Genomic DNA, 23,385 nt, shown 5'->3' on the forward strand with positions numbered 1-23,385 from the left:
TGGGTCTCGGCAAACTCCTTTTTGTCCCCCAGATGTCTTATTTTCAGTTTGATTCTCCAAGTATGCATAAAATACTATTTACTTAAATTGAAAATTACAAACATAAAAGTTTCAATCACTGAATACACCACCAGTAGTAAATCACTACACCTTAGGTACAGTAGTTTTAACAACCATCCTGCTGATGCCAAGTGAAGCTCTTTTAAATCATGTTTACCACAAAGTGCTAGCAACAGCCTGACCATCCTCAAGAAAATATTCCCCTAACCAGTAAAAGGCTTCAATGACATCTTAGATTAGGTATCTTGTTCACAAGTGCAGATGATTTACAATACAGCAAATAGGTCCATTGTTCCACAAGGAGGAAATTTACAGGAGCACTGTCTCGTGATTTTACTTGATCCTTGCTGGAATCTTGTGATCTTCCTCCATTACAGGAGTCCTGACCTCAGGTCAGACTGTGTTCTTTGACAAAAGCAACCTGCAGTGTAGTCTACACTTAAATATAACTTTTCAAAATTGAGATCCAGTCACTCCAAATCAAAGAGAAACATTAGGATAGCAGATGAACTCTAAATGGAGAACAAACTACATCCGAAAAATAAGGAAAACCATATTCGAGGCAATAATAAATTACACAGAAAAAAAACAGATGGAGCCGAAAAATAGAACAATCCAACCCATCAAAAGAAATTATTGAAGCTTACCGAGCTGACATGTAATAACAGAAGCCAAGCATGCAACCATTTTGATAAAATTACAACGGGGGATCAAAGGGATTATAAATTTGTGGAGAACAAGATTAAAATTCCTGCTAGTGCCAAATGGCATAGCTTACTCAGTTACTTTCCAGGTAACTCATTCAAAACCAAAAGATAGTCTCAGGATTCCAAAGAATGGTCACGTAACCTCTGATGGAACAAGACCCAAGATATCCACTGGAAGATTGTTAAAGCCAGATTGCTTGGATAAAGTGCTCACAACTTCCACTTGACATAATATCGAGTGAAATATTTTCAGGTGCCAAGAGCATCACCAAACCTCATTTAGCAGTCCACTCTAGAGCAATGCTATCAGTTGAAAGCTCGGAGGGAAAGGCTACAGAATAACATGGATGTCAAAAATTAATGACAAGGAAAATGTTTTGAGATTGAAATTAATTTTTTTTTGAAGAAATGAGGCAGTTACATATCCATCTAGAATGCTCCATAACACAATATACCAGTCAGATTTCTTTTTTTTGGAGGGGGGGGGGGGGGTGGGGGAGAAAGAGATCAGTTTCCTCCGTCATTTTCTTGGAAAAAGATTGGTTATGGATCAGAGTCTAAAATCGTGCCGTTTTCAACTCAACTATTTTTGCCATGCAAAAGCAAAATATTGCGGATGCTGGAAATCTGAAATAAAAAAACAGAAAGTGCTGGACAAGCTCAGCAAGTGAGGCAACATCTATGGAGAAAGAAAGAGTTAACATTAACCTTGTTTCTTTCTCCACAGATGCTGCCTCACTTGCTGAGCTTTTCCAGTTTTTATTTTTGCCATGCATCCGCATAATGAAAAAAAGTTATACAGCACTTATTTTTTTATGCTATCAGCCCTGGTTTTAAAAAAGATTGCTTTCTTACCTGATGCTCCTTGAGGTACATCTTCTGTGCGTGCAGAAGAATTTGCTCCATCCTGGTTGTTATCAGGATCTGCCATCTTCTCCTGTCGGCGAGCCTCAGATGCTCCTCTTTTGCCCAGGCCAGAGCCTCGCCGACTATTTTGGGGTGGAGGAGGAGGAGGGGGGAAAACAAAATTCAACACATCTGAAATTCTTTCCATTTTCTAAGTAATAGAAAGCAACTGCTGTGGAAAGTCTGCAACTCCAACAGGCAAAACCATCAGACTACGAGAAGCAAGGGAGGAAATAGCAGAGGCTCTGACCATCATTTTCCAATCCTCTCTGACTGCAGGTGTGGTGCTGGAGGACTGCTAACGTTGTACCGTTGTTTAAAAGGGGAGAAGGGGATAGACAGAGTAATTACAGATCAGCCTAGCCTCAGTGGTGGGCAAATTACTGGAAGAAATTCTGAGGGAAGTATCATTTAGAAAAGGTACGGATTAAGCAAGGACAGTCAGCATTGGTTTGTCAAGGGAAGGCAGTGTCTCACTAACTTTATTACATTTTTTTTGAAGCGGTAACAAGGAGGATTGATGAGGGTAGTGCGTTTGATGTAGTCTACTTGGATTTTAATAAGGTTTTTGACAAGATCCCACATGGCAGACTGGTCAGGAAAGTAAAAGCCCATGGGATCCAAGGGAAACTGGAAAGCTGGATCCAAAATTGGCTCGGTGACAGGAAGCAAAGGGCAATGGTCGAAGGGTGTTTTTGTGACTGGAAGGCTGTTTCCAGTGGGGTTCCACAGGGCTCAGTACGAGGTGCCTTGCTTTTCATGATCTATATTCATGATTTAGGCTTGAATGTAAGGGGCATGGATTAAGAAGTTTGGCATGACGGTGGATAGGCAATGGTTAACATTTAAAGAACGAATGCATGAATTGCAACAATTATACATTCCTTTCTGGTGCAAAAACACAAAGGAAAAGCGGCCCAACCATGGCTAACAAAAGAAATTAAGGATAGTATTAGATCCAAAGAGGAGTCATATAAAGTTGCCAGAAAAAGTAGCAAGCCTGAGGATTGGAAGCAGTTTAGAATACAGCAAAAAGGACCAATAGATTGATTAAGAGGGGAAAAATAGAGTGTGAGAGTAAACTTGCATGGAACATAAAAGTAGACTGTTAAAGCTTCTCCAAGTATGTAGAAAGAAAAAAGATTAGCGAAGACAAATGTAGGTCCCTTACAGTCAGTAACTGGAGAATTTATAATGGGGAACAGGGAAATGGCAGAGCAATTAAACAAATACTTTGGTTCTGTCTTCATGGAAGAGGACACAAATAATTTCCCAGAAATGCTAGGGAACCAAGGGACTAGTGAGAAGGAGGAATTAAAGGAAATTAGTATTAGTAAAAAAAGTGCTGGAGAAATTAATGGGACTGAAAGCCAATAAATCCCCAGGGCCTGATCATCTGCATCCCAGAGTACTATGAGAGGTAGCCATGGAAATAGTGGATGCACTGGTTATCGTCTTCCAAAATTCTATAGATTATGGAACAGTTCCTGCAGATTGGAAGGGGCATATGTAACCCCACTATTTAAAAAAGGAGAGAGAAAACAGGGAACGACAGACTGGTTCACCTAACATCAGTAGTAGGGAAAATGCTAGAGTCTATTATAAAGGATGTGATAACAGGACACTTAAAAAAAATATCAAGGGATTAGACAAAGTCAACATGGATTTATGAAAGGGAAATCATGTTTGACAAATCTACTGGAGTTTTTTTTGAGGATGTAACTGGTAGAATAGATAAGGGAGAACCAATGGATGTGGTTTATTTGGATTTTCAGAAGGCCTTTGATAAAGTCCCACATAAGAGGTTAGTGTGCAAAATTAAATGGGACTGATGGTAATATACTGGCATGGATTGAAAATTGGTTAACAGACAGGAAACAGAGTAGGAATAAATGGGTCTTCTTCGGGGTGACTAGTGGGGTACCGCAGGGATCAGTGCTTGGGTCCCAGCTATTCACAATATATATCAATGATTTGGACGAAGGAACCAAATGTAATATTTCCAAGTTTGCTGACGACACAAAACTAGGTGAGATCATGAGCTGTGAGGAGGATGCAAAGAGGCTTCAAGGCAATTTGGACAAGTTGAGTGAGTGGGCAAATACATGGCAGATGCAGTATAATGTAGATAAATGTGAAGTTATCCGCTTCGGAAGGAAAAACAGAAAGGCAGAGTATTACTTAAATGGTGATAGATTGGGGAATGTTGCTGTACAAAAGGGACCTGGGTGTCCTTGTACATTAGTCACTGTAAGCAAATATGCAGGTGCAGCAAGCAGTTAGGAAGGCAAATGGTATATTGGCCATCACTGCAAGAGGATTTAGGTATAGGAGCAAGGACGTCTTGCTGCAGTTATACAGGGCCTTGGTGAGACCACACCTGGAGTATTGTGTGCAGTTTTGGTCTCCTTACCTAAGAAAGGATATCCTTGCCATAGAGGGAGTGCAGCGAAGGTTCACCAGGCTGATTCCTGGCAGGACTGTCATATGAGGAGAGATGGGTCAACTTGGCCTGTATTCACTCGAGTTTAAAAGAATGAGAGGGGATCTCATTGAAACATAAAATTCTGACAGGGCTGGACAGACTGGATGCAGGGAGGATGTTTCCCCTGGCTGGGGTGTCCAGAACAAGGGGTCACAGTCTCAGGATACAGGGTAGGACATTTAGGACTGAGATGAGGAGAAATTTCTTCACTCAGAGGGTGGTGAACCTGTGGAATTCTCTACCACAGAAGGCTGTGGAGGCCAAGTCACTGAATCTATTTAAGAAGGAGCTAGATAGATTTCTAGACACAAAAGGCATCAAGGGGTATGGGGAGAGAGCAAGAATGTGGTATTGAGATAGAGGATCAGCCATGATCATACTGAATGGCGGAGCAAGCTCGAAGGGCTGAATGGCCTACTCCTGCTCCAATTTCCAAGTTTCTATGGTACAAAAATTAGCCGTATGGTTGATAGAGAGGAAGAAAGCTATAAACAGATGGCAGGAAGATATCAATGGACTGGTCAAGTGGGTAGCAAAATGACAAATGGAATTCAATCCAGAAGTGTGAGGTAATGCATTTGGGGAGAGAAAGCAAAGCAAGAGAATACACAATAAATGGGAGGATACTGAGAGGTGTAGATGAACAGAGGGACCTTGGAGTGCACGTTCACAGATCCCTGAAGGTACAACGCGTAGATAATGTGGTTAAGGAGGCATACGGGATACTTTTAAAAAAAAATTAGCCGAGGCGTAGAATATAAGGGCAGGGAGGTTATGCTCGAACTATATAAAACACTAGTCAGGCCACAGCTCAAGTACTGTGTACTGTTCTGGTCACATTCCAGGAAAGATGTGAGTGCACTAGAGAGGATACAGAGGAGATTTATGAGGATGTTGCCAGAACTCGAGCATTTTAGCTATGAGGAAAGATTGGAAAGGCTGGGGTTGTTTTCTTTAGAACAGGAGGCTGAGGGGAGATTTAATTGAGGTGTATAAAATTATGAGGGGTCTAGATAGAGAGTGGATAGGAAGGACCTATTTCCCTTAGCAGAGAGGTCAATAACCAGGGGGCATGGATTTAAAGTAATTGGTAGAAGAATTAGACAGGAGCTGAGGAGACATTTTTTCACCCAGAGCGTGGTGGGGGTCTGGAACGCACTGTCCGAAAGGGTGGTAGAGGCAGAAGTCCTCACTGCATTTAAAAAGTACTTGGATGTGCACTTGAAGTGCCGTAACCTACAAGGCTATGGACCAAGAGCTGGAAAGTGGGATTAGGTAGATAGCTATTTTTCAGCCGGCACAGACACGATGGATCGAACGGCCTCCTTCTGTGCCGTAAATTTCTATGACCACACTGTGTTCAGGAGGGCGGCAACCAGTCAGTCACAATTTACAGTGATTTGCACTGCTCACCACACCATGTGTTAGGAGTTCTTAGCACCTGATGTCCACTTATCTAACAACTAATCACTATCATCCTTTGACAAGGAGAAAGGGAAGAAAAAAGTAGCTAAGCAGAATCTTTGGGGTTGAGGTGGCTCCAAGATGATGCAAGTTTGGAACTAAATTAATCCTCCATGGTAGATTTGGTAATTCAATGCCTGAACGAGGCAAATCTGCATTACTCTAAAGCACTGCAGATCAACCAGCCAGCCTTGCTCACTAATGGAACCTAGAGGAATACAGCTGTTAGTGGGAGCTGGTATTCTTCCAGTTAGTCTAGAAATAGCCCTGCAGGTCAAATCCCCAATTGTACAAGCAGCAGGGAACTTACGAATTATCTGTTCTTGTAAGCTGTACCGCTTTAGCTGGTTAAGTTCCAGTAATACCAGTGTACAATTCGGGGTCCATAAGCCATGACTCTGCCAACCTGTACCTAAATATCCTTAAATTAGGTAACTGGGATATGTCGCTATGGGAGGAAAAATGCACTCCATAATTGGGCAAACCCAAACCCTACATGTAGGTTGAAGTGTAGACTCAAACATGGAGATGGGTTTCTGGACACGTTGGACACCTAGCTAACTAAAAAAAAATTGTAATACCAAGATTAAATTGGCAACACCCATAAATAAAATTCCACACAATCAGGCTGCTAAATACATATTCTGTATATACTTTCAATGTATCTTATGATCTACAAAAGGTATTTTCCAAAATATTCCATAAATTGGTAACGGGGCTCCCAGTTAGTTCTGTGCCACTATGCCGATGTGACAAATCAACCTGCACTACACATGCAAACCACATCAGGTACTCATTCTCCACTGTATTCTATTAGATCGCTTTCGGCACTGCTTAAGGGTAGTCTGGAACCTGTTAAGTAAACTTCTCATGCTTACTGTGCTCCCACTGCAACCTGAAAGAAACAGTTCATCCAACACTACATTACTGTATGTCACAAAGTAGTTCAACAGGGGCAGAAGAAAACTACAACTTCTATGATGCATCTCATACAGAATGAGAACAGGAATCAGAAATCCCCAGCATGGATTGCCCAGTAAAATTTAGAACTCCGGCATCAAAGCAGAATTCAAGGCCCAAGTCTCAGAAGGCTGGCTGTGCAAGGAAACCTTCTGGCAGATATTTTTAATATTGATGTGCAAATTTTTTTTCTCCCAAATGTCTGTTGGGATATAAGGCTTATTTTTATTCATACACAACCCAAATTAAAAAGAAAAAGTAGCTGAAAAAAAGTGAAGTATTATGAATGATTTGTTTTGCAATAGTTGCTGGTTCCAGGCAGCAGGATTTGAAAAAAGATTTGGGTGGCTTGATTGGATAGTTTGTGGCATTTGCTCATTTCTGATTGGTTGTGAAGTGATTTAAAAAAAAATACTTCTGGGTGATTGAAAGCAGTTTAATTGGCCAGTTCTCATTTACTGTGGGACCTTCCTACTGACAACTTGGCTGTCACATTTACCTATCTAACAGTGACCACACTTTAAAAGTAATTAATCAGCTAAAAAATACTTTGAAACTTCTTGGTTGTGATCAGACATTATATAAATGCAATTTTTTGTCTATGCATTTAAACCATGTTTTTTTTTCAGCCAATCATGAATTTATGCCCTATGGAGACTTTCAAGTTGAGACATCAAGGCCACAGAACATATCCAAACTCTCAAATTGTACCTGGCAGGAATTTAAGATTGAATTATCCATTTCAGTATTGCAGAAACAAAATTGATTTGGTGACAAGTTTGGAATACCTAAAAGATTTTACAAGGAACAGATCAATTTTATTCTCTTAAAATCTGCAAAGTTGGAGATTAATTAAAACCAGAACTCCACATTCAATGTGATGCTGCATTCCTCCCTTTCTCTTCCACCCTACCCATGCAGCCAAATTAGACAGCTACCATCAGGATCATTAGTATCTGCCAGAAGACATGTTTAAATGATATGGGGTTTATTGGACAGGGAACGCCTAAGTGGCAATGTCAAGATCAGGATTGGAACTTGTCTCAAAAGTCCAATGCTGTACCAATGTCATGAACAGACCACTCCCTTCTTGATTTCAACCACATGAAGATAGAGACAAATTTAGACTGAAAAGGGCCTAAATTGTAAGTTGCTGGACATACGAGTCTGCTTAGTAAACCAGGAAGTGATGCAGGGTCATCTTACTGCAAGTGTGAACCAGCTTACAAAATACACACCGTAGAAGCCATTCCACTGGATCACCCACAGGAACTCTCAATTTTATCACAAACCAAAGCAGCCATTTGAGAAACCAATCCAGCACTACTGCTATTAGTCATATAAAACACAAACTCCCCAATGACATGTTCTACCTTTTAGGTAGAAGCACCAGGAAAAAAACTGGCCACTTTAGATCAATTAAGCTGCCTCAAAATCACAATATAATTTTGGAACTTTCAGAAAGCTTGCACTTAAGTAGTTCCAGCATACATCCTTAGTTCTAAAAGCATTTACCTGGTACTAGCACAGGAGCCCGTGGTCTTTTGCCGTGTGCTCCGCCTCAAACTGGGGAGCTCCGCTGGTGGTGATTCGCTGCGTTTCTTAGTAGACCTTCTCAAGCCTTTAAAAAGTTCAATAGTAGAGATCAGTGAAATCTGTAAAAATATTTGTATAGTTCCAATAACGAACAACTTAATTACCCTCAGAACCGATGGAACTTTGACAGCTACAATTTCGCACTGCACACTAAGGCGGACTTCCAGTATAGTTATATTACTATTAACTTGTCTTGCAACTTGTCCAGTGGTGCCCTTAAAAAAGCTCAAACTACTTTGCTGAAAGTAACAGAAAAAAAAAAATCACATTTGAACTTCTACATACAAGTAGTATTTCCAAATTAAATTCATTTAAACTTGTATCACAAACTAAGGAGAAGCTTAAGTTCAATGCAGCATTTCATTTCAATAGTGCACATTAGCAGCACAAAATCCATATCCATTACCTAGACTAAGGAAGTACAATAACGTAGAACAGACATCACAGACTTGATAATAGTTGAATACCCAGTAAAACTAGTTACTCTGAACAACGGCCAGACTTCAAAACCTTCTCTCTACCTAGGAAAACAGAAGGGCCAGCAATCATTCTGAGCACTACCCAAAGTGTGCGCTTGGGGAAGGGTCCAATGTTTGAGGTGCTTGGATTAATTGTTTTCCCAACATCAATTCATATAACTGCAATTTATTTGCTTTGTCCGCTACTGAAAATTGCTCACAACATGGATGAACATACTTTATTAAAAAAATAAAAATAGGAGTACATATTGGAAAGGATTATATTTCATACTTGACACTTTTGGATCAGAACTTGTGCAATGCCCAAGTTAGGCTGACTCTCACCATTTGTTTTTGGTTAGTTCAGCATTTCGTCTACATAGTGAATTGTTTACATAAATGGGTTCAACAGTCCCAAAACTGGACATTTTAGTACTTAAAAGATTCTTAATTTGTTGCACTATTGAATCCAAAACACAGACAGTATACAATCAATTAATTTCATCCACTCACTGGCTAACTTCGCGTGTAGGCCTGAAGGCCCCGGTTTTGAAGTCTCCGATTTGGAAGACCCTGGGAGTGACAGTTTTGCTTTTGGCAGGCTAACTTTAGGGCTAAAACGAGCAGCCCACTCAAATTTGGAGGAACCACCAGTTTTGCTCTGCTCCTTTTCCCGACTGCTTCTGCGAGGACTGGGGCTAGAGGCGGAGCGGGAACGACGAGCCTTATTCTGGTCTTTTCCTTGTTTTAGCCTGGCTCCCTGAGGCACAGCAGCAGAGACAGCAGCAGAAGAGGATGATGATGTAGAGGCAGAGGAAGAAGAATCAGTGACAGTGCTACACCCAGCTTTGGCTGAGGTCGCTGATTTTGAAGCCAGCTTGGTTGGTTTAGCAGACCTCTCTTCAGCACTGATCAAATCAGCCGCAGAATCACTGTTTACAGCAGAAGTAGTAGTTTCAATCTTTTTCCTTTTTTGAAAAGGGGAGGCACCAGCAGGCCCAGTCTGTTTTCTGCTCTGGGTCTTACTCGTTGATGCTGCCTGGGCAGTTCTTATCTGCTGATCTTGCACGGACTTCCTTTTCTTTGGGGACTTGGTTTGCACCTTATGTTTTTGTGTTTCAGTAGAATCCTCTGAGGGTTGAAGTGCTTTGGGCCTTTTTGCAGAGCAGGTGGTGTTTGAACTGCTGTAATCAGGACTTGGACCACGTTTCACGCCTCTCAAACTGCTTTTGGAGCTGTCCCTTTTAGGTTGTCCCGTTTTGGGTCTTTCTGACCTACTAATTTTATCTTCTTGCTGTGGCACAGAAGCAACTGATGAAGAGCTACAGCTCCTGGAATTCCTGAAATGACAACATAGAAAGATTACATGTGCCTCCATGGCAATGGCTATGCAACTCTAAACAGTCACTGAGCAGAAGCTTGCTACGGGCTGTAGATTTTCAAAACAAGCATTTTGCAGGAACTTGACTTCTAATTTCCAAATGCCAAGATCGTGACAAGCTTGAAGTTGCCAAATTTTCAAACCTATTGCTTCCCAACAGGTATCCTTGGATTAGCACTATGTATTTATAGGATGCCTGTAGTTTACAGGCCTGAAACTTTGGGCTACTGACATTGGATTGCATCTAAGCCACTTGTACTGGATAAGTTTCACTAAGTGCATGTGATATGCAGTCATTTTTACGTGTACAATGTTGTAGAAAGTATGAAATAATGTTCCAAGCATCCAATTTCTTGGATCCCTCTTGGTGAGTAAGCAAGCTTCCTTCCATAATCCAGTTGAACTAAATGGAACGTCACTGAAGAACCCACAATAAGGCATGTAAAATGGGCTTCCATGTTAGGACTTAGTATCCCTAGAGTGGGGGTATATTGACTTAGCCTTCACAAGAAAATCTATATTAGACTGTACTAGCAGAGATGATTAGAGAAACTGAATCCAGTAAACCAAGGGCTCAATTACAACCTGAAAATTTCCCAACAGGCAAGGGTAAACTCAATATTGGTCTAATCTTGCCATGATTACCCAGGTGTTGCTATATAAGTGGCAGATTTAAAAACAATGCAAAGGTTGAAGTCTGGCATTTACTGCAGCTTTAACCTGAAAAATAAATTCCAACACTTTTTATAGATATTGAAAATTGTCAAAACTAAAACTTTGATCTTGTCAAGATGAGGAGAAACTCTAGGATTGGCTGATTCCAATTTGTGACTACAGCAATTGCCTATTAGGAGGGCAATAATGTAAATCATTCCTAATGGGGTAGAGACACTGAAAAACTCTAATTTCTTGCCAAGAAATTGCAGGCTATGGTGGATATGTACTGGCAAACTTCAATGTTAAATCTAATTGTTAAATTGCATCATAGCTATTCATGTTTCAGTGGCTGCTGGTTGGGGTAGAGTGCTTGTAAAGAGGCACAAGTTTTACTCAAATCCCCTACTTGCAATTAACTTCCTCTCATTTAAAACAGTTTTGTTCCCACTGCTCCCCTGCAGTGGCAGGCTTCCCCAATTTACCTATCACCACCACTTCCGACTGCTTCAACGTTCATGGATCCAACTCTGCTACATAGTGGGGTCAGGAACTAGTGATGTCACAAAACTAAAACATGCAACTGAGTTTGATCTCCAAGTAAAGCAGCAGGAGGAAGGAATCAGGAGCAAAAATTAGAAGTTACTTGGGAAGTTAGGAGTGGGATTTTTAGATTCCACAAGAGTGCAGTCATGATTCTCCAGTTACCTTAACAGAAAAGGAACCAGGGAGCACAGTCAAGTATAAAACCCGACATAAGCCATTTGCTCAATGAATTTGCTTTTGGAAGATGGATGTGTCTTAAGGCAGGTCTTGAACCAATTGCTGGCCAACGTAAAGCCATGAAAAGTTATGCTGTTAAGCAAAATATCTTACGATACCTTCGCGACACACGTCCTCTGGGCTGTCCAGAGGTAGTGTCTGACTGCAATTTTGTTGCTTTAGCAGTTGGCCTACTTGGAATCGGCTTCTGTTTCCTCTCTTCCGACTGTGACCTATTGCAAGGGAAAAAAGGGAAGGAAATCTAAGAACAATGCAATTCAATTCCTCACAGAAATATATTGTAATTAAGGCATCGTATATTGCAAATTTCATGGCTCAGTGCATGAAGAATTTTCAGAAGAATGAATTTTTGCCATCTTTAACTGTAGTCCAAATGAAACTATTAAAAATTCTCAGAATTCATCCCATTAAGTACCAGTAAAAATCTACATTTAAAAAAAAAATCTATGAATGGAGCACTTTCCAACTTCAGATACTATCAAATACTCCCAGGCTAAACACAGGGTAAAGTTCCTTCCATTCTTCCCTAATCTGCCATTTTCTGTTTCATTGGCAGAGCCTGCTCTGCCCTTAGTGAACATGCCCATTTAGTGCATTTCTGTGGGCCCATGCATCCTAGGAACTGGACTGTGACTGCACCAAGCTGACAGACAACTTTCCTCCCATCATGGACTTGTCAGAATACATAAAGATGGCAATTTTTGTGATCTAAAAATATATGTATTCCACTTGCCTTCCTCCTGCTGCTTCGTCTTGTGGCTGGGCCCCGGCAGTGTTCCTCTGTGAACGTCGCAGTGACCCCCCTGTATTGTAATTAGGCCGGTTGGACATTGGCACCTCTCTCCTTAAGGGACATACCCTTTCTAGACACTATCATTCACTGAAACAAAACATATTTGAAATCAGAACAAACAAAATATGAAATAGTTTCATGTTTACTAGTTGGTACAATGGTAATGCAATCATTTATCAGCAACATTAAGTTTGGTGTAATAGTTTATGGATTGATACAGCCAAGTTTTAAGCCAATCTGAACCTAACCCTTCCTTATTAGGCACAGCAATTATTAACAATGTTAGTTTATCAGTATGATTGTTATTGATGGAATGTAATCTAACCCCCAGATAATAATTAACCTGGGAAACCACATCTTATAACCAAGTATCTGGATTAACACTTCAGCTTTTCATAAACACAGACACTAAGTTGATAGGAGACAAATTCACAAAAAAAGCTTCAACTGCTCCAGTTCAGACATTTGAAGGAATATGTAAGCAGCTTTACACCTAAAGTTGTACAGTGAAGGCAATAGTTATTATGTTACTGGACTAGTAATCCAGTCACCTGGACGAATAATCCAGAGTCACAAGTTCAAATCCCGCCACGGCAGCTGGTGAATTTAAATTCTGTCTCTGTCCCACCGGCAGGACAGACCAACCAGAGGTGGCGGTACAGTGATATACAGTCAGGAGGGAGTGGCCTGGGAGTCCTCAACATTGACTCTGGACCCCATGAAATCTCATGGCATCAGGTCAAACATGGGCAAGGAAACCTCCCGATGATTACCACCTACTGTCCTCCTTCAGCTGATGAATCAGTCCTCCATGTCGAGCACCACTTGGAGGAAGCACAGAGGGTAGCAAGGGCACAGAACGTACTCTAGGCGGGGGACTTCAACGTCCATCACCAAAAGTGGCTCGGTAGCGCCACTACTGACCAAGCTGGCCAAGTCCTGAAGGACATAGCTGAAAGACTGGGCCTGCGGCAGGTGGTGAGCGAACCACTACTTGACCTCGTCCTCACCAATCTACCTGTCGCAGATGCATCTGTCCATGACAGTACTCATAGGAGTGACCACCGCACAGTCCTCGTGGAGATGAAGTTCCATCTTCGTACTGAGGACACCATCCAACCTGTTGTGTGGAACGACCACCGTGCTAAATGGGACAGATTCAGAACAGATCTGGCAGCTCAAAACTGGGCATCCGTGAGGCGCTGTGGGCCATCAGCAGCAGCAGAATTGTATTCCAGCACAATCTGTAACCTCATGGCCTGGCATATTCCTCACTGTACCATTACTAACAAGCCAGGGGATCAACCCTGGTTCAATGAGTGTAGAAGAGCATGCCAAGAGCAGCACCAGGCATACCTAAAAATGAGGTACCAAGTTGGTGAAGCTACAACACAGGACTACATGCATGCTAAACAGCGGAAGCAACATGCTATAGACAGAGCTAAACAATTCCACAACCAACGGATCAGATCAAAGCTCTGCAGTCCTGCCACATCCAGTCGTGAACATAGCGGTGGACAGTTAAACAACTAACGGGAGGAGGAGGCTCTGTAAACATCCCCATCCTCAATGATGGTGGAGTTCAGCTCGTGAGTGCAAAAGACAAGGCTGAAGCGTTTGCAACCATCTTCAGCCAGAAGTGCCAAGTAGATGATCCATGTCAGCCTCCTCCCGATATCCCCATCATCACAGAAGCCAGTCTTCAGCCAATTTGATTCACTCCACATAATATCAAGAAACGGTTGAGTGCACTGGATACAAGGCTATGGGCCCCAACAACCCAGCTGTAGTGCTGAAGACTTGTGCTCCAGAACTAACCGCGCCTCTAGCAAAACTGTTCCAGTACAGCTACAACACTGGCATCTGCCCGACAATGTGGAAAATTGCCCAGGAATATCGTGTCCACAAAAAGTAGGACAAATCCAATCCTGCTAATTACTGCCCTATCAGTCTACTCGTAATCATCGGCAAAGTGATGGAAGGTGTCGTCGACAGTGCTATCAAGCAGCTCTTACTCACAATAACCTGCTCACCGATGCTCAGTTTGGGTTCCCCCAGGACCAATCGGCTCCAGATCTCATTGCAGCCTTGGTCCAAACATGGACAAAAGAGCTGAATTCCAGAGGTGAGGTGAGAGTAACTGCCCTTGACATCAAGGCACCAAGGAGCCCTAATAAAATTGAAGTCAATGGGGATCAGGGGGAATACTCGCCAATGGCTGGAGTCATACCCAGCACAAAGGAAGATGGTAGTGGTTGTTGGAGGCCAATCATCTCAACCCCAGGACACTGCTGCAGGAGTTCCTCAGGTCAGTGTCCTAGGCCAAACCATCTTCAGCTGCTTCATCAATGACCTTCCCTCCATCATAACGTCAGAAATGGGGATGTTTACTGCTGATTGTACAGTGTTCAGTTCCATTCGCAACCCCTCAGATAACGAAGCAGTCCATGCCGGCTTGCAGCAAGATCTGGGCAAGATCCAGGCTCGGGATGATAAGTGGCAAATAACATTCGCGCCAGACAAGTGCCAGGCAATGACCATCTCCAACAAGAGAGAATCTAACCACCTCCCCATGACATTCAATGGCATTACCATCGCTGAATCCCCCACCATCAACATCCTGGGGGTCACCATTGACCAGAAACTTAACTGGACCAGCCATGTAAATACTGTGGCTACAAGAGCAGGTCAGAGGCTGGGTATTCTGCAGCGAGTGACTCATCTCCTGACTCCACAAAGCCTTTCCACCATCTACAAGGCACAAGTCAGGAGTGTGATGGAATACTCTCCACTTGCCTGGATGAGTGCAGCTCCAACAACACCCAAAAAGCTCGACACCATCCAGGACAAAGCAGCCCACTTGATTGGCACCCCATCCACCACCCTAAACATTCACTCCCTTCACCACCAGTGCACAGTGGCTGCAGTGTGTACCATCCACAGGATGCACTGCAGCAACTCGCCAAGGCTTCTTCGACAACAACTCCCAAACCCATGACTTCTATCATCTAGAAGGACAAGGGCAGCAGGCACATGGGAACACCACCTGCAAGTTCCCCTCCAAGTCACACACTATCCCAACTTGGAAATATATCACCGTTCCTTCATCGTCGCTGGGTCAAAATCCTGGAACTCCCTACCTAACAGCACTGTGGGAGAACCTTCACCACACGGACTGCAGCGGTTCAAGAAGGTGGCTCACCACAACCTTCTCAAGGGCAATTAGGGATGGGCAATAAATGCTGGCCTTGCCAGTGACGCACACATCTCATGAACAAATAAAAAGGCAGATGATTCAACATGCTTCTTAATTCAACAAGTACCATAGTACAGCAGAAATGGGCATTTCTAGTATCAGCTTGGTTCAATTGGTAGCATTCTTGCCCAAGTCAGATGTGGATTCAAGCCCCACTCTGGGACTTGAGCACGTAATCTAGGTTTAGACTGAATTGTCAGATGAGCAGTCTTCGAGGAAACTTTAATCCATGGACCCAATTGCCTGTTCAGGGAGAAATAATAGACCTCATGGCAATATATAAAAGAGCAAGGGAATTTTCCCAATGCATTGTCCAATATTTATCCTTGAAACCAACATCAACACAGATTAATTGGTCATTTATTTTATTTCCAGTTTACGGGACCTAGCTGCGTACAAATTAGTTGCCATATTTGCCTTTAAGCATGACTTCATTTCAAAAGTAATGCACTGAGGACATAACAAGCACTATATAAATAATGCAAGTTCTTTGTAGGACTTGAATTCGAGTTCAGCTTGAAGCACCAAATACTCGTCATCTTGACTAATCAGTCATTAAAAATATTCTATTTTACAAGTCAAGAAAAAAAAAGCTTCCCTTTGAAGTAAACCCTCAAAAGAAAAGCAGTTATACATCGCAAAATATATATCTTCTGCTCAGGCAGAGACAAAGTGAGATACTATTTTAGGCAAGAACTGCCCTGAATGCCCAACACAATTCATCATGGTCAACCACTAGGCATGAAAGTTGCTTGCTGTGCAAGTAGAAAGAGCAAAAATGTGTTTTCAGAAAGTTATGAACTTAAAATTCAACAAACTACAAGTTTAAATGGGTTAGATGCAAGTTAGCGCTTCTTGTATCTGGCAGGTGTAACCGAGCAAGGATGTGTGTTTCCAACTTTTATTGAGGAAAGTAACATATTGATATGAGAAATTTAAGTTTTCCATTAAGGGAAGGTGGTAAGCTACAATTGCCATTTAAAGAAACTTACTTGTCAAGGGCTAGGATCTCACTCTGAGCTGAAACAGATTTTAAAGTTGAAGGATCAGAGTACAACCAACAGGTTGAAGTCAGTGCAAAACTATAATCAATGACTCCACCTGACAGACTACTAAAGCAAACATCTGATCCAATACTTGATAAACAAGACCATTTTAAAATTGGTGCTGGTTAAAAGATTGTAATCAAGTTGCCAAGGTACACTGCATAACCTCAGTCACCAGGCAAAACTCTTGCTGGATTTACTCCATAAATTGGTCAATGACTGATAATATTGTTAGAATGGAAAATGGTTACGGAAATCGAAGTTCAAGATAACTTCTCCCAACCCCAAGGATACAGAATCTGATGTAGTCCAAGAAGTTTTGAATTGTAGCAAAAGGGCCAGCCAGAAACGGATTCCCTAACCTGCTCAGAATGCAAATTGGATTCAGAAGCCTTAACAGTCAACAGTGGGGTAAAATTGAACATATGTCTACTGGATTATCTTCCAGCATTTTAAAACATGCCTGTTATAGTTAGGGCTACCTCCAACACTCTATTCATGCTCACAGAAACAAGATAGTTTCATATGAATTGAAATTTAAACTTGTGCATGTTGTCAGTGGGTCAGGATGAACAATTATCCTTATACCGATTTATTTCACATTGGAAGATTTAAGAGTTTCCCACCATATGCTATGGATCCTTTTAATAGTTGGAAAAACAGGATGCTGATGACCATATTGTTCAGGCTAAAGCTGAAGAAAAAAAATCAAAATTACATGACAACTTTTTTAAAAAAAAGACAAAATCAGCAGATAACACTAAATTTAGATACTCCAAACCATTTTTTTTTCAAGCCAAAACAGTGTTTCAAAATTCTCAATCCTCTTCCAGAATTTTTTTAAAACTGAATCTTGTATGACTACAACATGGGTGCTAGAATTTTGCCTCACTTTTGTAATGCAGCAAGAATAAACTCAAGAATAGGGAGGGCTAACAGCCAAATATTTTCCTCTATGCAACTTCTTAAACTTCAGATCAAAGAGTGCCTTTTTACAATAGGCAAGTATCTAGAGGAATCCCAAATTCTCCTAGTGATCAAAATTACTATTTTCACCCAAGTAGATGGGCAGTAGGCAGCACCTCCTTGCTGTCTGACTTTTACTCGATTAGAACATTCTTCTGGTAAGACACTCCCTTTTAATGACTGTGGTAGCCAGACAACGAAGTCCTGTTTGCCCGCCAGCCAGTATTGTATGTTTACTTTACCCACAACTCCAAAGTGAAGGACAACAGAATGCTAGCAGCCAAAGCATTCTGAAGTCCATACATTGGCTTAACTAAACAGCATGTGAAAATAGAAATATTTTATAACTCGGCACAGGACAGAGCCCTTACCCATCATAGTGCACACTGCAACTTTCCTTCAGATTTTGGGACACACCAAGCACCAAACTTAATGCAAAAGAATGGAAGCACTAATCAAGGGTATTGATCATTGGAACGGCCGAGTGACAGGATCTTTAAAACCTTATTAGCACCAGTCCTGATAGAGCTGATCATTGAAGGTTTAACACAAAAATGCTGCTTCAGATCATTTAACAAAGGGATTAAATTAAAAACATTGTCCAAAGGAAGTATCAACACCAAAAGGTGGCAAAGAAAAAGTTGCTGAAACTCAAAGATTTTCAAAGACTATAAAGTAATTGAACTCAATGAATTATCAAGGACTAAAACAGAATAACTTCATAGGAGGGGAAAAAAAGATGCAATCCTTACTATTCAGCACAGGCTGGAAATTGCAAAATCTTCAAGGGGTGCTATTCCTTTTATTTCTCCAAATTAGATGGCATCTATATATTGAAGTTTAACAAATGAGCAAAAAATAACTCTGGAACAAATCTCTATTTACCATCAATAGCACTAACACAGGAGAACCACAATAGTGCTTACCCACTGTGCATTCTGCACTTACACGTACAAAGTTACAGATAGGCAAAATATATAAACAAACTTGAACTTTCATACAAATAGACCACCCATGTTGCCAAAGGTAGAGTTTCATAACTATTTTGGTATATTGTGAAGTGGAATTGCAAGCTCAACTCAAGTCCGCAAAAATAAGCACGTTACATTCAGTATTTTGACCACTGATTAAAGACAAAAATGACAGATGCCAGAGTAAATTTAAGTGATCTGAAATTAAGTTCTGATCAGACATCTAATTACTTCAAAACCTACACCATTGTGCAGTATTAAAATTTTTAAAGCTGAATGTAGAACAAAAATTCTCAGGATGTTGTGTCAATCTCCACTGGGTGCTTCCCAGATTGAATCTTAAATGCAGATGCATGTCAAGTTAATGTACAATAGCACCGTTAGCATACAACTTAACTGAGCCTTGAATGGTGAAGCTAACTACTCGGTGACAGTTTTGAAACATTTTAGGTATTTATTAAAAGATCCACACATTGTGAAATATATCCAAGTAGCCCTTGTGTGTCCATTTTCGACTCAAGTGGGGGCAAATTTAACTGCAGCAAAATCCCACTACATACATGAAACCTCTGGTCTCAAGAAAGACAAGCCATATCAAATCAAGATCAATCCTCATTTGTTTATCAGAGTTCATTGTTGTTCTTCATCTTAATTTCACATTGTTATACACTGGAACAGTAATTTCCCAATGACCTGATGTAGATCAGTACACCTATTGTAATGACATCACAATCCTCTATAGGCAAGTGGGTTTTAGTGTGCAAGACACATGAAAGCACACACAGTTGCTGCTGGCACAAAATCAATCACAACAGATTTTAATTTTAAATAAATAACCTATTCCAAGAGTTCAAATATTTTACGTTGGGCTTAAGCCAATACCTGGCCCTAATCTGGTCCCGACTATAGCATATTCCTTCAAGTACTTCACCCAATCCTTCAACACAGGAATAGGTGTTTGTCCAACTACATATTAGATATTAACCTCTTGCCTGGCAAAAAGCTATTTGAACAAACAGCAGAAATCCATACGTAGTTGGTTACAGATCAATTAATCTTTGACAGGGCCCAGTACTCTGAAAATGTCGTCTTCAAACTGCCAATTACACACCAGCAAATCTTCAGTATTGTGGACTGCCTGGGCTGATTCTGTTCAACTCGCACCTCATACTTAAAAAAAAAAAAAAAAAATTCTAGATATAATTTTGCAGAACACACACACACACACATTCTATTACAGTGAGGCTGGATGACATTTCTGTGCGACACCAACGCAGTCCAGTAGACAGGCATGGGAGGAGTCAACACAATTCCCAGACCATGAGAAAATAGCAACATCAAGCTTCTTTGAAAGTGGCAAAGATGCTGAAGACCACTACGTGAGCTTTGAATGCATGATACACTTCAATAAATCCATAACAGACATAACTGATCTTAATATCTGCTGAGCTCAAGGCAGATACAATTTTCCCTTCTGCTCATACCAGATCCTATTATGGACATAGAACTACAGAAGTTTATAGCACTGCAGGCAACCATTCAGCCCATCATGTCTATGCTGGCTCTTTGGTAGAGCAATCCAAAACTAATTCCACTGCCTTGTGCTCTATCTTCATCCAATTTTCCCTCGACAGATGCAATGGTCTCAACAAACACTCCCTGTAGCAAAGTTTCTCAACTTCTAGTGGAAATAGTCCCAGTATCTTAAGTTTCTCCTCCAATGTAATTTCCCAACCTTAGCATCACCTTGGAGAATCTATGCAGTATGCACTCTGTGGCTTTACTGTCCTTTCTATAATAGGACACCCAAAACTATGCTGAGCATTCTTGGTGCTTAACCACTTTTGTACAAGTTCTTAAAAAAATTAAACTCTTCTACTTCATGTACCTATTTTTAAAACCCAAAGTACTTCTGACTTTTTTAAAAAAAAAATGTCTGTCTAGAATCATCGAAAGGTTACAGCACAGAAGGAAGCTATTCGGCCCATCGAGTCCACGCCAGCTCCATGCAAGAGCAATTCAGCTAGTTCCACTCCCCCGCCCTTTCCCCGTAGCCCTGCAAATTTTTTTTACTTTCAAGTACTTATCCAGTTCCCTTCTGAAGGCTATGATTGAATCTGCCTGCACCACCCCCTCAGGCAGTGCATTCTAGATCCTAACCACTTACTGTGTAAAACATCTACCTGCACTCCATGTTCAGAAATTATGTATTTGAACCTCTAGGTTCATCCCTACTCCATCTTTCCACAGAGTGTATATTCCCACTCTGTGTTTTTCCTCCAAAAAATGTATTAACAGTTCTCTGCACAAAATTGCATTTGCCATCTACCTGCTTGTTCTGCTAAGCTGTCTAGGTCTTCCAGAAGTCTTTACCAGTACAGCATCTGGCCTCCATTTCAGACATACTTGGTGTCCAGTTAACTGCGTGAGGTATGTTGAGTCCTCATCTTACGCAGATTGTAGCTGTTCCCACTGAAGAGACTTTGAGAAAACATGAAGGTTGATGTCAGACCAAACAGTGGTGCATACTTGGTGTTGGAAATTCACTTGTTATGCCTAAGCGAAAGGTACTTTCTGCAAGATTTCTCACTCCAAATGCAGAAGACTGCACCTTTTCGATTCAGTTGACTTTCAGCTGAGTGTTTGCCCTAAACTTCCTTTCTGGCTGAATGTATCAAATAACCCGATACCACGGATGGAATGAAATCTTCTCTGCCTGTAATCTACCCTGACTGTCACTATGAGTCGTTGATACAGGAGTATCCCTAGTTGGTCATCTGCACTACTTTCTACCAGAGTGCTAGTGCTTCAAGTCTGAATGGATGAGTTTAGGCTGTGGAGAAATCAGTGCTTACTCTTAAAAAGGGCCTAAGTTCTGACAACGGCTCCAATAGTTTGCTGAGTTTTAGATTAGTGAATGAGTCTCAAATTTTCCCGAGTAACATTCCTCAAATTTTCCGTACCAACTTAGTTTGAATACATGTCCCAAACACAAAGATACAGATATCAGGTGAAGCAGATGTGTTTGCATAATACTAATCAGCTACATAATTGTAATACCAATAGCATTAATTTTCTCCCAATTTCTCCTGGGTTTTCCTTCTACGGCAATTTTGTGCTCATTTGCAATTTTTTTTTCTCGTTCATGGGATGTTGCATCGCTGGCAAGGCCAGCATTTATTGCCCATCCTTAATTGCCCTTGAGAAGGTGGTGGTGAGCTGCCTTCTTGAACCGCTGCAGTCCATGTGGTGAAGGTTCCCCCACAGTGCTGCTAGGTAGGGAGTTCCAGGATTTTGACCAATTTAGGGAATGTAAAAGAACACTTGGTAATTTTACAAATTATGCACAACATAAATGAGGGAAGAAAGTATATCCATGTAGAAAAAGTCTGCCTCACTCAGCATTCATCAGATAAATAAAGATCTAATTAAACCTAATGCAAGGCTATACTCATTCACTACATTCTTGAAATCAATCTGACTCCCATACAGAGCAGTTTGAGTGAAAGCAGTCATCTATCACACTACATGGCTTTTCATATTGGGTAATCTGACAACTCAGCAGCTGGTCTATCAGGTTGCTCATATCAGCTGTTCTGATTCAAAGCTGTAAAGAGGAAAAAAATTCAACCCAGAAAGGCCACATTCAGGTATTTGCCACACTGGTAGTATTAAACTGGGAAAAGTTCTGTAATAATTGTATTGCAATTCGGAACATGGCTCCCTCACTAATATGAGCATATTTTAACTCCAGAAAAATATGCACCAGCATGAGAACCTACCATAAAGGTAATTAAATGCCCCCACATGATTTTTTTTTCAATTGCAGTTTAAGGAAAATACATTAGCTGGGCTTTTTATCTGTCACCTTCTTTTAAGATGACCCTGAAAGATATTTCTACATATAACCTCATTTTCCAGTGTACCTGTGGTTCTTGCAAACTAATCAAAATAACACTGCATTTCAGTATTCAGCCTTGGAAACCAAGAGGGAGGAGTTTGATCACTGTGTGCTAACGGTTATAACTAGTTATATGAATTATATTGAAAACAAAGCTGAAAATAACTCAGTATGAATCTGACCAATTGTAACAAAGGATGATTTGGGAAATATCACACTGGTGCAGTAGGAATTACAACTGAATGCTGGGGCCAAATAGAGGGACCTTTACAGCTCATGTCATATTTGAACTGGGAGGGCTTGACATAATAGTTGAGAAAAAATGTTCAATCTCTAGCACGGATATCTTTTTCCTTCAGCATAATCTTGAATATGTTGCAAGACTACTTTGGTCATGAGCTACATTTTCCCAGCTGCTTACAAATTTGGCACGGATTCAGAGAAGTATCCAATTGAAGTGGAGAATGGCTGTACCACATTAAATTTTAAAGGGGCCCCACAAATATATTTGCCTTTGAAATACACACATTAAGATATTTCACTCACATCACCCAGAAAAACATCACAAAGTTGCAGGTAGCCCTTACAACTGCTCCAAATTCATTTTTAGAACAGGCTGCTCCAGGAACTGAGCAAACGTTTAAATGCTACAAGGCATATGGTACCTCTTGAAAACATAAAATGGTCTTAACTCGTTCACTAGTGCCCAATTCAATGGGGATTAGCCATTCAATCTATAGCATGGTTAAAAATAGTGAATAGACAGAGCACCTCTGATATTGCAACTGCTGATTTAACTAACATTTTTTATTACATTAACTACCCCGTACCATCTCCAACAGGAGGATTGTAATTTTAATACAGCTATTGTCATTCCATATCTTCGTAACTAAGGCCCTTAAGCAATTTTAAAACCAACAGAATGTACAGCAAAGGCAAGAACCGAGAACTGGTCAGGCCCCACAAAAGGTCAACTTTGTAACTTAAGACAATGCATC

General features: G+C 41.0%; 1 protein-coding gene across 6 annotated transcripts in view; it reads right to left on the reverse strand.

Moving 5' to 3' along the window:
* The window catches only part of trip12 (thyroid hormone receptor interactor 12), a 136,958-nt gene that overhangs the window by 84,865 nt on the left and 28,708 nt on the right, over positions 1–23,385 (reverse strand). For all 6 annotated transcript variants that reach the window (XM_067995070.1, XM_067995069.1, XM_067995068.1 and 3 more), the window contains exons 3-7: positions 12,188–12,334; positions 11,553–11,666; positions 9,150–9,976; positions 8,098–8,203; positions 1,623–1,756 (exon numbers count right to left, since the gene is read on the reverse strand). In XM_067995070.1, the coding sequence (XP_067851171.1) occupies positions 1,623–1,756; positions 8,098–8,203; positions 9,150–9,976; positions 11,553–11,666; positions 12,188–12,285 (1,279 nt within the window). In that variant the 5' untranslated portion in view covers positions 12,286–12,334. The remainder of the gene's footprint in view (positions 1–1,622; positions 1,757–8,097; positions 8,204–9,149; positions 9,977–11,552; positions 11,667–12,187; positions 12,335–23,385) is intronic.

The sequence above is a fragment of the Heptranchias perlo genome, chromosome 13, assembly GCF_035084215.1.
Source record: "Heptranchias perlo isolate sHepPer1 chromosome 13, sHepPer1.hap1, whole genome shotgun sequence".
Lineage (NCBI taxonomy): Eukaryota > Metazoa > Chordata > Chondrichthyes > Hexanchiformes > Hexanchidae > Heptranchias > Heptranchias perlo.